Source organism: Protopterus annectens, chromosome 5.part0 (genome assembly GCF_019279795.1).
Source record: "Protopterus annectens isolate FY-2018-M chromosome 5.part0, PAN1.0, whole genome shotgun sequence".
Classification (NCBI taxonomy): Eukaryota; Metazoa; Chordata; order Ceratodontiformes; family Protopteridae; genus Protopterus; species Protopterus annectens.
The window spans coordinates 712348521-712365098 of NC_056735.1; the positions used below are offsets into that span (position 1 = coordinate 712348521).

The 16578-nt window shown below is 38.9% G+C and overlaps 1 protein-coding gene across 1 annotated transcript in view; it reads left to right on the forward strand.

Moving 5' to 3' along the window:
• The window catches only part of LOC122802773 (stromelysin-1-like), a 220913-nt gene that overhangs the window by 101365 nt on the left and 102970 nt on the right, over window positions 1–16578 (forward strand). The window contains exons 4-5 of the mRNA XM_044072559.1: window positions 3961–4086; window positions 6975–7136. Coding sequence (XP_043928494.1) covers window positions 3961–4086; window positions 6975–7136 — 288 coding nt within the window. The remainder of the gene's footprint in view (window positions 1–3960; window positions 4087–6974; window positions 7137–16578) is intronic.

Here is a 16578-nt window from a genome sequence, read left to right on the forward strand (position 1 = left end):
TGCAGCTATAATCTTAAGGGTTTTTGGTTATATGAATGTTTGAAATTATTTTTGTCAATGCTTTTGGTAAGAAATACAAACAAAAAAATGTACTGAGACTTATATTTGGCATATTTTGGAGATTCCAAAAATATAAACACACGAGGTAGTTCCTGATTCCAAAAATAGAACTTCAGTAGTCCTCAGGCTATGCAGGCTAGTGAAGGCTGTCAGAGTTCAATGTCTAATTCCAAACTGGAAGCCAAGGTCATAACACTGCAACTCACAGAATTTTTAAATTGATGTTAAATGCCAATGTAAAAATTGTAAACAACAGAGTGCTCTATTGAAGTTGTTCTTGTGTAAATTAGTCCCACAGCATCCCCCCACAGTAGTAATGTTGGGCATTGCAATACATGCAAGACAGAGGTTTTACATGCCTTGTATTTATTTATTTTTATTTTGCTTTTGTTGACCAATATATTCTGACTGGGAAGAACCCATTTTCAGTGGAGGCCCAGGAGAACATCTTTCTGAACATACAATAGCTGCAGGGGAAAACACAGGTACACTAATATGTTGTTGAACATCAGTTAAAGCATTATCATCATAGAGAATTATACAAACAATTTAAGTAGGATTACTTAGAATACAATAATATTATGATAAACAACAAAAAACGTCGTAAGACTATAGAACCGTATAACAATTAACTATGTGCCCAAGGCTACTCCCATACTAAGACCCCATATGATGATTTAATCGGAGTGAGGTTAGAATTTAATACTGGTGTAGTGCATAAGAGAGCAAGGAAAGAGCTGAAGAATTGTGATATGGAAAAATGATGAAACAGATATGAGAAAACCAGAGGAAGGGGATGTTTAGTAGTGGATACGTGCATTATCGCAAACAAAATACAGGTAGTGATATGGTACCAGCTAGCTTCAGGGGCTGTCAGCTACACCTGAGACTAAGAACTGGTCCTGTAAGCATGATAATTGTCTACAGGACCAGTACTAAGATACAGGTGGAGCTTTACCGACAGCCTGCTTCAGAACTTTTTGTCAGACTACAGCCTCAGCAATTGTCAGAATATGTCAGGAATAGACAATGAGGTTCATTAATATTTAATATTACTGAATTTAATTTCCTCTACTTCTGGTGTGCAATGTACCACATATACTACACAGCTGCAGCATTGGTATAACATTGGGTAATGTACAGAGTACTCCGTCCCCTGGTATGATGTTATAACAGAAGTGAGATTGGGCTTTAGTACTGGAGTGGCAATGGGTAGTATACCAAGTAGCCCGTCCACCATTATGATGTCATAACAGGACTGATGTTGTCATTTAGTACTAAAGTAGAGTACTCTGTCCCACAGTATGATAATATAACAGGAGTGAGGTTAGGCTTTAGTACTGGAGTAATATCAGGTAGTGTACAAAGTAGTCTGTCCCCCACTATAATGTTATAACAGGACTGATGGTATTTAGTACTAAAGTAAAGTACTATGTCCCACAGTGTGATGTTATAACAGGACTCAGGTTGGCATTTAGCACTAAAGTGGCACTGTGTAGTGTATAGAGTAGTCCATATCTTAGTATGATGATGATATAACAAGGAATGAGGTTAGGATTTAGTACTGGATTTGCACTGGGTAGTGTGCAGAGTACTCAGTCCTCTGGTATAATGTTATAACAGGACTCAGGTTGGCATTTAGCACTAAAGTAGCACTGTGTAGTGTATCCTAGTATGATGATGATATAACAGGAGTGAGGTTAGGATTTAGCACTGGAGTAGCACTGGGTAGTGTGCAAAGTACTCTGTCCTCCAGTATGATGTTATAACAGGACTGATGTTGGCATTTCATAATAAAGTAGAGCACTCTGTCCCACAGTGTGATGATATAATAGGAGTGAGGCTGGGACTTAGCACTGGAGTAACACCAGGTAGTGTACAAAGTAGTCTGTCCCCCACTATGATGGTATAACAGGACTGGGGTTGGCATGTACAGAGTAGTCCATATCCTAGTATGATGATGATATAACAGGATTGAAGTTAGAATTTAGTACTGGAGTAGCACTGTGTAGTGCTGTGTAGTGTACATAGTCCATATCCTAGTATGATGATGATATAACAGGAGTGAGGTTAGGATTTAGTACTGAAGTTGCAATGGAGTGAGGCTGGGATTTAGTACCTGAGTAGCACTGGAGGAAGACAGAGCCTACAGAGCTACAGTAGTCTAATTCAATTAGAACCTGGACTTTTATTAAAAAATTAAAGTAATTTGTACTTCATATATTATGCTGGAGAATTCAGTAAAAAGTAGCAACTAATGGTGAATGTGAAGGCTGAGCCTTCTGCTATGAAAGCAGACATTTGGCATAATTTTCTTGGGTGGCGAAAGCCAGGGTACCTTTATGGCTATGCTTATATAGGCCCTAGGGCCAATAGCCTAGTACCTACCTATGAACTTACCTATGAATTATTTGCTTGTGGGAGAGCAGGAGCTCTTTCCCTGTGCTGCCAGTCTGGTTTGTGTTGGAGACAACACTACTCATTTCTGTCATGTCATTTTTTATCATTATTGTAACTTTCAGAACTGATTATGGATAGCATTTTAACCATATAAAATAATTTTTTCATAAGTGTCATTAACTGACAGATGGAAAGATACTGACAGAGAATAAAAAGATAACTATTTGGCACATGGTCTTTATTAATTCACTTCCAGTTACAATCTTCTAGCTTAACTTATATAACTAGAGTTCCTTTCTCTGTGTCTCCTAAAGTTCTTGGCATGCCATTTTATATCAGTGCTTTTCCCTCAAGTTTTTATCTGACATCATCTTTTCTGATATGAATTTTCAGCAAGCTATTTCTGTAACTAAACTTCAAGCTGGTATAATCAAACTGATCAGAGAATGCTTATATTGAATTATATTTATACATTTCCAAATATGTTGCATGTCACTTCTACTTTATTATTAATATATTTATTTATTTATTTATTGATTTATTTATTCTTTCTTGACCAGCTTATTCCTACTTGGCTAATAGCCTCTATTCAAGGAGACCCAAGGTAGTATGCCAGGGCATCAGGCATTCTTAACCTTAATTTAATGCTCAAAATGTTTACTTACATACAGAAATCCTTCAGACATTGTTTGCTTTGTTCATGTCTCGAAACATAATCTTTTTCATAAACACCTTTAAAAAACGCCACCATAGCTAACATTTTTTCAGTATTTTAAATGCAAAGCTGATAATCATTTAATTTTAAAATGTGTTACATTTTTCATGAGTTTATTTAGTTGCCAGTAAATTTCCCTTAGAAAGAGTAATTCTGAATATCATATTAGAAAATACTACAAACCTCTCTAATTTAAGAGTGTTAACATATTTATTAGTACCCACATACATAAAATACTAAACATGTCAATGTGATGGCTACCTTCTTTCACGTGGACTACTAGCTATATTGTAAATACTTCCACTGGCTGAAATGTGTGTTATTGAATATTTCATGATGTCTATTACCTGTTGTAAATTGTAAATTGTTTACTGAACTTACTTAGATATGTAAAAACAAAAACTTTGTCTTCTGCTTAATATGTGATCTGGTCATGCTCATGTGATCTCTTACCATTGTATTAACTGTATATGTCAATGTTGTCTTTACTTATGTAAAGCTTTTTTCCCTGGGCCTCTGCTGAAAAAGGTCCTGTGTCCAGTCAGACTTTCCCGATCAACAAAAGTACAATAGATACTCCAGATTAAGAAAATGGTCAGCAAAACATCTTGTAGCTATTAAGAAAGTAACTTGCTCTAACCACGCAAAGAAAACATACTTTGTCTTGCACACATTAACTCAAAACTGTATTTCAAGTACAGATTTAAAAGAGTCAGTCTCTAAAAATATTTTAGGGTTCTACACACACTGTTCTAATACCACTTTTAAATAATTTATTCTTTCAGATCATGGAGATTTTAGTCCATTCGATGGCCGTTTGGGAACTCTTGCTCATGCTTTTGCTCCTGGTCCAGGAGTTGGAGGTGATGTTCACTTTGATGAAGATGAAAACTGGAAAGTGGATGCAAGAGGTACTTCCTGCTTCTGGATCAAAATTAGCATAACAGTTGCATTAGATTTTAGCATACTACTTAAACAAGACAGCTGAGCAGGGTAGATCAGCATAAAATGTACAATTAGAAACCGTGTTGTAGCCTCATATCATCATGCTCAGGATTTGCTCTACAAGCTGCCAAATAATTTATATAGCAGATTAATAAAGATTATAGGCCAATAACTAGTCTCAATGGGGGATAAAGGAAAATTTGATTTAGTCCTCATCTATATATTTTCAGCTAAACTCCAGTAAATCTGTAAGTAAAATGATGTCAAGCAGATGTCTAATAATCTGTCAGATTAATCTGACAATATTCCACTGAATCTAGTGTGCACATTAGTTGGTATGGAGCATAAAACAATTTTAATGTTTCAAAAAAGGAAGGAAGAAACAAAGAGTAAGAAGACAGAAACAGAAGGGAAGAAGAAAATTAAACTTGAGGGGGAAAAAGAAAGCAAGACTTTGAGACAGATGATGAAAATAAATAAATGAATCAATAAATAAAGAAAGAAAAAATCCTGTTGCTCTACCTGCAAAAGGAAAACTCAAATCTTACTATAAGACTAAACATTTTATATGATGTTACACATGCTACCAAAGATTACTCTTAAAAAGTAATTTCTCACATTTGACACAAAAAGTAAATAATCTACATTACTATCAAAATTATGAACTGTTAGGGCAAGGCAAATAATGCCTCCAAAAGTGTCACCAGTATGTAGACTAAATAATGTTCCTTTTTGTAACCAATGTCCACAAAAAGAACTAAAATCACTGCCAAAAGAGTCATCATAAATCCACATTCAACTTGTGAAACATTCAGGATAAAAACACTCATCACTCAATCTGCTTGAAACTCTGAAACAGCCATACCATAGAAAAAATAGAATATTCTGGGAAATGGCCATCTCAGACTTGATATATGTAAGTCCATTTTTTCAGCAATTCAGTCTACATGTTTGTGGACTCAGTTGAGTGGGTCCCAACATTTCAAATGGTTACCCGTTCAAAAACACAGTAGCATAGAATACCAGGTTAACTTTAATAACACTTTCTCCACAAGTAAAGGACTTCTTCAGATGTAAAATAAAAGAGAAAACAACCATTTATAAGATCTGAATATTGTCATGTGACAATAGAATGACACCATTTAAGGCAAGTTATCTTAAAACATACTACAAACAAGAAAATATCTAAAATAATACAAAATTAACACTCTGTATGTGAAAGTATAATTAAAAAGAGAAATCCATGGCATGCCTTGAAGTCTCAGAAAAACCCGGCATGCAACCTATACTGGATCCAAAACAAACCAAGAAACATTGCAGTGTGGAGGGTGTGATTTTCACTTCCTAAATTATGTTATACCCTTAGTTCACTTAATAAAAATCGAACTGTAAAATATAACTATAAAATACATGCTACAAAATAATCAAATAGAAAAAAGTAGGTAGTCCACAGTTGAGTTAAAATGGAATATCCTTTATTGAAACACACAAACAAGTAATCCTAGTTGAATTTGGAGCACACATTTTATAGTTATATTTTATAGTTCGATTTTTATTAAGTTAACTAAGTGCATAACATAATTTAGGAAGTGAACATCACACCCTCTACACTGTGAAGTTTCTTCTTGGTTTGAAAATATAATTAAGCTGTCCTTCCATTAAAACTACTAGAAACAGATATGATGTCATTAAATCAAGGTGATACCATTGCATTTAACTTTAATTACCAATATAACTATAAAGAAGAGTGTTCTCCCACCACCCTCCATGTTTGGACTTCATAACTTTCTCTATGAAAAAAATCAAATTTCTTGTAAATCTTTCACACATTAGAGTTGATGGTCATCATGGGGTAAAATGACAAGCAACATTGAAAGTGTGCATAGAAGGTGGAAAACTTTTGGGTTTGCATATACAACTCACAGCAGCATACTGCATCATATTACTGTGGTTACTTGTTCTTACATTTTCATCCCAATCTAACATTAGAAGGGTATATTGGAGGTGGCATACTTTAGGATGAAGGGGTTAGGAGTATGCCAAGCTGAAATGTATCATTGTAGTTATTTTTTTCTTTCACTTTCATTCCAATCTAACATCACAAATCTACACAGAAAGTGGCTTTCTTTTAACAGGGAGATAAACTGTATCTGAAAGTATAGGGTAGACATCAATGACCCTTATATGGCTTGCCTAGGAAGTGTACTGTCTGCAAACAATAAACTGAAATACATTACTGTGGTCATTATTAACTTCATTTCCTTTGCACACTAACAAATAAGAGATACAATAAAGTGGATATATTTGGGATGTAGGAGTGAAGAGGCATGTTGTCTATACATATCTGGCAGCAATAAGCTGAAATGTATTATTGTGTCCATTTGTTCTTTCACCATCAATCCAGTCTATCATTAGGAGAGTACAAATAGTACTGTTTAAAAAAATACGCATGTTTTGTATGCATATTATATCTGAGTACTGAATGGGTATGTGCAGAGGCATTGTGAGTTAAAGTGAGGGATCATACTTGAGACATTTGTTCTAGGCTCTAAAATTCTGCAAATTGGTGTAGTTAAGCCATCTGTAGATCAAGTGTGTTTTGTTTCTCATGCTCCCAGCATTAATATAAACTATATTTAGACCTTTTACACTTGCCCAGTTATCATTGTCTGGATTTATAATATTTTTATATTGGACCAGGGTTAGGCAAACTGGACATGAGGAGTAGTGTACAAAGTGTAATGATTTAATTTTTCTGAACCTTAACCACTAACTGCCATTTCTATAAAATAGTTCAGCAACATATTTAATGGATAATACTGATCATTTTCTGTACTCTCTCTCTTTTTTTCAGATATCAGTCTGTTTCTTGTTGCTGCCCATGAATTTGGTCACTCACTGGGCCTTGACCATTCAAGAACCCAGTCTTCTTTAATGTATCCTGCTTATCAGTACACTCCAACATCAAAGTTCAAACTTTCGGATGATGATATACAAGGAATACAAGCTCTTTATGGTATGGAATTGTTCATTTATTGAAAATACAACTGATAGCAACCAATGAGACCATCACATTAATTCATCATATATGATAAGGAACTAATTACTCTTGTTATATAGTCCACATATGCTTCCATTGTATAGCATGTACTACACAAATTAAGGTTATTAAGCATGTAATATTTGAAAGCTATAAATCAACAATGAAATATTTAATAGGTTTATGTTCCTAGTATATAACTTTAAGACAAAGTGTACACAGCCAAATGTAGGTCATTGAGGTATGAAGCACTCCTAATAGTGACTTCAGAAAGATCCCATGCCACTTTTTTCCTGTTCTCCTAGTATACAGATAGCATTAAAAGCTCCTGCCAGATTAATAGACCCAAAGCTAAAAAAGTAAGGTTGTCTACTGCTGCAGTATATTTAGCAAATGTTCACTATCAAAGGTGAGCAATTCTGTAATCATACCCCATTTCTGATTATGCCTTTTGACTTAATTTCTCTCCCATATATTCTGTACTCTCATAAATACACATCCCTTTTGTAGGGCTTTTATCCCAATCTTACTACTTCTCCTCTGCATGCCAATTGCTCTGCAATGATTTCCCGGGAAATTACCATAGCCCATTCCTTCATCAAAAACTGCATAAGTGCATGTCCATTTCACAGTTTAGTTATAGCCTTTATGAAGACCTAGTGCAGTATTAGCACTTTTGTTTTGTTCTGAAAATGCATGTAGAAATTCAGACATTTTTTCACCTCTACTTCTGCTTCTGGGCAAGTGAAAAAAACCTGTGGAATTTTAAATGAGAGAGTGAATCAGCAACATCATATTTTCTGTTTTGAAAGCAGTATTCAGCTGCAAAGCCTTCAGTATTAGTTAATGTGTCAGTCTTTTGCCCTGCTGCCCCTTGCTGACCCTGTCATGAGTATACTTACAGCCAATATCAGCATGAAGTAAGCTTTTCTATATGTCTTACATGCTTCACACATTACAGTCTGCATCTACATAAGTTGTAGAGAGGTAATATCCTTCAAGTATCATTTTACAGATCAGTCCATTAGCCACTGTTTGGCAGACACTTCCCTCTGAAGTATCTTCAAAAACCAACCCCCTCAGTTGTATTTGTATTCAGATGGAGGTCAAGACTACTCACCAGTATCCCGTGCCATAAATATATCCCCATCTATGCCAACTCCAAAGTGACTGTTCTGCATCATCATCATCATCATCATCAACCTCCTTTTTCTCCATTTTCCATATGGAGATGGGGTGTTGTATCAACTGTCACCATTTCTATCTCAGTTCAAGCCCACTCTCCTACCTTTCTCAACAGTCATGCCTGACTGTCTCAGATCTTATATCACACAGTACATCCATCTCTCTGCTTGATGCCCTTGTTTCATTTTGCCAGCTTCCTGTCTTCCCCAAATCTTCATCAAAAGATTGCCTTCTGTTTTCCTGCATGTCTGCCTGAACCACCATAATCTGTTGTATTTGACCTTCTCTGCAATTGGAGGTGCTTGGGCTTCTGCTCTGATATCCTAATTTCTTAATCTGTCCCATATTATGCATCCTTCCAGTTACCTTAGGAACTTCATCTCCATCACCCACCACTTTCTCAACTCCTCTGGCTTTGCTGCCCAGGTTTCTGTACCGTACAAAAGTACTGGTTGCACCAATGTGTTATATACTATACTTTTCAGCTTTGTTGGCATTCTGGTGTCACACACTACCCCTGACACTCAGTGCACCTTCACTGAATCTAGCTTTGACCTCATCATTCAGACATCCCTTCTCCTCAACCATCCCTCCCTGGAACTTGAGGCTGTTAACTTGTTTCACTATTTTCCCTTCTATCTCAAGTCTCATATTTTGCATGTAAAAGTGAATGACTAAAAAGCCCTGTGCCCTTGTGATCTGTATTTTTCACTTTTTAATAGTCTTTAGTGTTTCTTAATCTTCTGCACAGATAGTTTAAAGCCACCTCCATTCACATCTTAAAGGATCCATAAGAATACTGCTAGCTTGTCTCTGGCTAAAATGGCCTCATAATTCTTGGAAAGCTTTTGGAAAGGCTGAAAGGTCTGCCTTGTTTCCTACTATGATGATGCATCCACTGTAAGGAGCTCATCCATTGTATGTCTTGTGTCCCAGAATCTATTTTCTCAAACTGCCTGGAGACCAGAGCTGAATACAGCAAATCATGCACATCTTGGAGCAGTCCAGTGGAGTGGCCTTATCAGAATACCATCTAGGTAGTAAAGGAATCTGCAAAATGCCATTCTGACAGCCCAAGATTGAATCTAAAACATGAATAATGGAAACATAAGAGAACCACTGCCCGTGGTAAAGAAAAAGCACTTACTTTAATGTTTCCACACTATTAAAACATAAAGAAAAAGCACTCACTTTAATGTTTCAACACTTTAATGTTTCCACACGACTGGTGTCGGAACCACAGCCTGAAGCTTAATGCCAAAAAAATGCATTATCATCCCCTTTGGAAAAAACTCAGTTCCGATGAATTAACACATTGATGGGAGCCCACTGAACACAGAAGGGGCCATAAGAGATCTGGGCACCCAGGTCGACAGCCACCTCACCTTCGACCACCATGTTGCCACTGTGGTCAGAAAGTCCTTCTACATGGCACATCTTATAATCAAAGGTTTCACATCCAGGAAGAAAGAGGTCATCATCCCTCTCTACTCATCCCTCATTAGACCAGTCATCAAATATAACGCTCTGTTTGGCATGTACCTGAGCAAACACCTACAACAGCTGAAAAGGCCACAAAAGTACCTTACAAAAAGAATCCTAGGCCTTAAGCACATGTCCTACATGGACAGACTTAAGAAACTTCATCTGTTCTCAGTGTCTTATCATCTACTTAGAGGTGATCTCTGCTTGCCTTACAAAGCCATGCCCTACTTCAAATGCTACACCTAAAGAATTCCCAATCCCCCCATGTCACACGCTCCAGAGATCACAAACTCATTACTACAATTAACATAACATGCTGGAGGGACAGATTCATCTCCCAAAGACTGCCTATACTCTAGAATAGGCTTCCCATTCATGTCAAGAAGAGCACCTCATGGGCCCTCTTCAAGAGAAATCTTGACAAGTGGATGGGTAACAGAAAGTTCACTCCAGGGATTATTCCAGTTGCACTACTGGGTATGGGCACTGTGAACTAACATCAAGTGGCACGGTGCCTAGGCAATTATTTTTGGGCTAGGCTTGTAAAGGTTCCAGGGCCATTCACCTAGTACACACCTATGAACCTATGAACCTATAAAATAAATTGACATACAAAATTCACAGACTAAGCACTTTCACCTGATCAAGTACATTAAAGCATCAGAGTCGACTCTGATGATGCCTTAATATATTTATCAGGCAAAAGCACTTAGTCTGTGAATGTTGTATGTTAATTTATTTTATGTTTTAATAGTGCGGAAACGTTAAAGTGAGTGCTTTTTCTTTACCGTGGGCAGTGGTTTTCTTATTTTTCCATTATTTGTGTTTCAAGTCTTCTGTGTGGTGGTTTGGAGCAACTATATTTCCTGGTTTTGACAAGGGTGAATCTGTCTGCCTTTGCCAGTCACTTCAGTCCTCTACAAAATATCACACTGATGGAATCAACTAGAAAGGTTTTCTTCAGTTGTTCAGTACCAGACTGGTTATTTTGTTGGAAACATTGCATTGTTTGCCTCTTTCTCTTTTGTATACTCTATATATGAGCAATTTGTATTGGCTGGAAACATTTTTCATGGACTCTGTCTGGGATCTAACAGAAAGAGAGGGACTTTGTATCTGTATTTATTGTGATCTCCCTCCAGGTTGCAGAAACCTCAGGAGTATAGGGAAGCTTGCTTTCTGCAAAAAAAAAAATGCTAGTGGAGGTGTTGGATCATTCTGGATCTATATAGATCTTTCCCCAGTAACAAATCCAACACTGACATTTGCAGTGACTTCAATGTGGAGCAACTAAAATAGCCCCCTCATCCTAGCAGACAGCCACTTCTCATCTATAAGCTCTTGTAGCAGTTGCTACATTTCATTAACCAAAGCCAGACTGTGGGACAATCTCTCCCCTCTCACTTGAATCTCCATCCTTCATAGGTGTCCAAAAGTGCCATATCTATTTTGAGAAACACACTGAAAATTAAGGTTTGCTTTATTATGGCTTCCTAACTACCTCTTCACCTGTTCCACTTATCGTATCATCTAGGAAGAAAATCACCTGAAATACGACATCACCCAAGCTATATGTAAGCATGAGGGTTAATCTTTCATCCCTTCTATCTTCAAAGCAACATGTTCCAGCTATTCTATCAAATCACATGAATTCTTTGTTCTCATTACCAACATATGCCTGACTGAATCTTCAGAGGAAGGCATTGGCTTTTGAAACTTAGGGTGAGGTAGGTGAAGTAGAATATAGGACACTTATGTGAGAAATGGACTGAAACATGGGAAAGGCAAATAGTTTAAAGGTATCAGGACCAGTGAGGAACTAGTGCATGAAGTTATTCCATAGGTGTCTCAGGACTGCAAAGAGATTAGGAGAAGAGGGTCAACAGAAAAAAAAAAAACAGCATGCTGGGGATGCAGGGAAAAGGTGACGGGTAATGTTGACTTGTGTTGGAGATGTAAGGTTCTACAGAAAGAATGGGAAGAAACTAAAGCAACACAGTACAAGTTATGATGGCTACAATATTTATTTGGAGTAGATGAAGCTGCATACCTCTCAGCTGCTATATCTTGGTCCTCCTAGAATTACTGATGCTCTTCATATAGTCAGCTCTTTCATGGGTATATACTTCATTAAATAAATAAATAAGTCCATTGACACACCTTTGAGCACTAACTATGTAGGGTGTAATGTATAGTTTAGTCAATAATCCAAATTCAAAATCAAACACTGTCCCTTGTGTGTATGAGGTGAAGACCTAAATCATTATACTAAACCCACCTCTAGAAGCTTATTTGCCAAAACCCATGATTGAACCAGGGACCTTTGGATCGTCAGGTTAATGCTCTTCAAACTGAGTTATTTTGGCTCATGAAGACCTTCTCTTCTGAAAAAAATAAGAAAGTCCTCCTCTTTCTCACCCTCTGCTATGATTTTTTTAAAGACCACTGCTATGATTTTTAATGCTTGGAGGTTGAGATGTATATGAAGGGCAGGGGACATGGAGAAAGGAATAAAGATGACAGACATTACCAAAGGCAGGGTTCATGAAAATAGAAATTACTAGAGGATGGAAAACAAGTGACATTAGAAAAGTGTAGTCAGAGTGAACAGGGCAATAGATGAGGCAAATAGTAGGAAGTGAGAATAGTAGAATCTGGAAAAAAAGATGTAGAAATTGGTGGAATGAGTGTGGAGACACTAGAAAGAAAGCACAGAAAGAAAGACAGGGAAAAGGGAGAGAAGGGAAGCAAGAAAGGAGAATGTTATAGTATGACAGGAGGGTAGTCTGGTATTGTTGAAGACAAAGATTAAAACATGGAGAATGACAACATATAAATACAACAGTTTGCATGAACTTATAAAATGCAATGTGTTTGTATGTATGGTAATGCTACAAAAGCATAACATTTGTGTATTATGGATCATGCAGTCTGAGAAAAAGTACATTTGTGTAAAATCTTACCATAACGGTAGATGTCATTGCCTTCACCACTGCAGTATTCCTTACACATGGGATTCCTGTCGTGAAGCCCTCCGTCCGGCCAGTTTACAAACAATTTCTGTTCCTTTAAGATATGTAGAACATCACCTTCTTACTCCTTGTGTGAGGTAGGGCATAAAAGTGATGTTCAGGCGTACCATCCTCAGAACAGATTGCCCCAGTAGGAACATCAGTCCAAGGAAAACCAAGGAGAACCTGCACTGCTAGGAAGTGAAAAAGGCCAGGGGGATGGCGGGAGGGAGTGAATACTGCAGCGGTGAAGGCAAGGACATCTACCGTTATGATAAGATTTTACACAACTGTACTATGTCCTTAATTCACCGCTGCAGTATTCCTTATAAAATGGCAGAGGCCAGGTTCAACAAGAAACCTGGGAGGAGGAAGCAGCAGAGCCTCCAAGAAGCCATGAAGAATGGCAGCAGCAAAACCAGCTCTGGCTCTGGAGGTACCATCCAACTGGTAATGTCTGGTAAAGGTATGCACAAAGGTCCAGGTAGTGGCTACAAGAATAGAATTAGCAGCTAAGCCCCTGAAGAAAGCACCAGAAGAAGCCACAGCTCTAGTAGAAGGAAGGCTCTCGTCATGAAAAGTGTAACAAAAGGAAATAGCCTTTGAAATCCAAGCAGAAATAGTCTGCTTGGAAACAGCCAAACCTAAAGACCTAGGCTGAAAGGAAACAAATAACTGGTCAGACTTCCTGATAGCTTTAGTTTTATTCAAATAACATCTGAGCTGTCTATGCACATCTAAAGTATGCAGCACCCTCTCACTGTCAGATTGCAGAGAGGGGAAAAAGGTAGGCAAATTAACAGACTGATTAAGCGACAACTCATTAACCACCTTGGACATGAAAGAAGGATTAGTATGCAAGGACACCCTGCCCTCATGAAATACCAAAAAAGGTGGGCAAGCCATAAGGGCTCAGACACCCATCTGGCAGAAGTAAGAGCTAACAAAAGAACTGTCTTCCAAGAACAATGTTGCAAGGAAGCAGAAACAGCAGGCTCAAAAGGAGCCTCAGTCAATTTTTCTAGAACAAAATTAAGATCCCAGGGAGGAGGAACAGGCTTCCTGGGAGGTGTAATATTAAGGACACCTTTAAGAAACTGCTTAGCCTCAAATCTAGAAGCTATCGGGGGAGGTAAAGGCAGACAAGCAGAAAGAGATGATAAGTGGGCCTTAACAGAAGAATAGGCTAAACCAGCATTGAGCAACTCACGCAAATAAGAAAGAACCAAAGGAACATCCACAGGAAGTGGGTCCAGGTCACGAGAAAGAGACTGAATATAAAACCTCTTCCATTTAGACAAGTAGGATTTCCTAGTAGTAGGTTTCCTGGCTTCCTGCAGGACCTGCAGCACATCCTCAGCAAAAAGTTGTCTATGAAGAATCAAAACCCTATCACCCACAGTGTCAGCTGAAGCGTGGACAGGTGGGGATGGATGAGAGACCTCTTGTCTCATGTGAGGAGATCCACCCTGTGAGGTAACTTGTGATGATTGCCCTTGGTGAGATGCAGAAGTAGAGGGAACCAGTGCTGTCATGGCCAAAAGGGAGTCACCAACAAGATTTTGGTTGCATCCTGTTGAATCTTGAACAGGACTTTCAGAATGAGAGTAAGGAAAGGAAATGGACAAAGAAACATCCCCTTCCAAGAAAATGAAAGTGGGTTCACCTTCCACACCCGAGGCCCTTGGACTCTGGCACAAAAGAGAGGAAGTTGTTTGTTCAAAGGGGAGGGAAAGAGATCTACTTGAGGAATACCCCACTGGTGAACAATGTCCAGAAACACATCCCTGTGAAGCATCCATTCATGGGACTGAGTGAAGGACCTGCTCAGATTGTCTGCCACAATGTTCCTATCTAAAAAATGTAAATAGCCTGAAGAGTCACACAATACTGGTAAGCCAGATCCCATACCAGAAGTGCCAGCCGACAAAGACGGTAGGATCTCATGCCCCCCTGTTTGTTGATAGAACAGATGACTGTGGTATTGTCCATGAAAACATTGAAAGGCCGTGCAGAGAAGAGAAGATGAAAGGCCTGAAAAGCCAGAAGAAGAGCCCTCATCTCTTTGATGTTGATGCGCTCCTTCCACTGACGAAGCGACCACACTCCCTGAACCTTCAGGGAGCCAAACATTGCTCCTCAGCCCACATCTGAAGCATCTGTGAATAGACCCTGAGAGGGAATTGGAGGCTGAAATGGGAGCCCTGGATTCAGAGACAACTGCTGAATCCACCACAGAAGTTCGACCTTGAGACATGGGAGAAGAAGAACAGGAAAGTCTAAAGGATGAGCAAGCTGAAGCCACACCGACTTCAGAAGCCACTGGAACTTCCTCATGTGGAGCTTGGTCAGAGGAAGCATTGGAATGGTGGAAGCCATGAGCCACAAAGCCCTCAGAAAATCCCTGTCTGAAATGGAGGCCGGGGAAGAAGAGTTTGAAAGAAAGAAATGAGAGTTAATGCCTTTGGAGGAGGCAGGGATGCCAGCATTGGCACCGTTTGAAACCTGCAACCCAGAAAGACATGATCTTGAGAAGGAGACAGGGAAGACTTGTTGAAGTTTGTTGTGAACCCCATGCTATGAAGAAGAGAAATGGTAAAATGAAGATTTTGCAAAAGGACCTCTGGAGAAGACGCCTGAATCAGCAATCATCCAAATAAGGAAAGATTTGGATTCCTTGAAGCCTGCAAAAGGCAATCACAGGAGCGAGGCATTTGGTGAACACCCCTGGGGCAGTAGAAAGGCCAAAGGGCAAGGCACAGAACTGAAAATGCAAGGAAGCAACAGCGAAATCAAAAATCTCCTGAAAAGAGGATGGATCAGAATATGGAGATAAGCATACTTGAGGTCCAAAGACACTAGAAAGGCCTGAGGGAGCAAGAGAGGAAAAAGGGACTGAAGGGACAACATCCAAAAGGAAGGCACCCTCAGAAAAGTGTTCAGATGGGAGAGGTCTAGAACAGGCCTCCAAGTACCTTCTTTTCAGGGCAGTAGAAACATTCTGGAATAAAACCCTTTCCCCCTTTGGGACACAGGCTCTTCTTGAACAGTACCCTGAAACAAAAGGTCCCGAAGAACCTCTAGGAAAAAAGGAAGCTGTTCCTGAGGAGGTTGAGGAATGCCCATAAAAGGAGGATGGGAAATCCAGACCATGAAGTACCCTTGACTAATGATTGACAAAACCCAAGAATCCTGGGTGATCCAGAGCCAAACAGGAAGAGAAAGGCGAAGAGACAGAGGAATGTGGCTGGGAATGGGGAGATAGTCAGACAGTACCTGGTTTGTCAGAAAAGGAAGGCTTAAGAATCCCAGCAGCCAGAGTGGCTTTGGCAGGAGGAGTCCATTTACGACCCTTTTTACCTTTAGAAGGAGGGCGAGACTGCCTATGAACAAAGGCTGGCTTAGAAGGGTAGTTATGTTGACACTTAGGTACAGGAAAAACAAAGACATGCTTAAGCTCCTGTAAAGCCTTCCCCTTGTCCTGAAGAGACTTAACTAAACCAGCAGCCGCTTCCCCAAACAAAAGAGTATTATCCAGAGGAGCATCCAGCAACTTATCCTTAATATCATCAGGCAAAGGTTTAAGCCAAAACCAGGAATATCTCCTCAGAACCAAGCCAGAGGCAGCAGCCCTAAAAGAGGCACCTGCAGCATCATAACTACACTTGATAGAATGACGAACAACCTGAGAGGAAGACCCAAACAAGGAAAGAGCCAAATATTTACCCTCAGAGTCT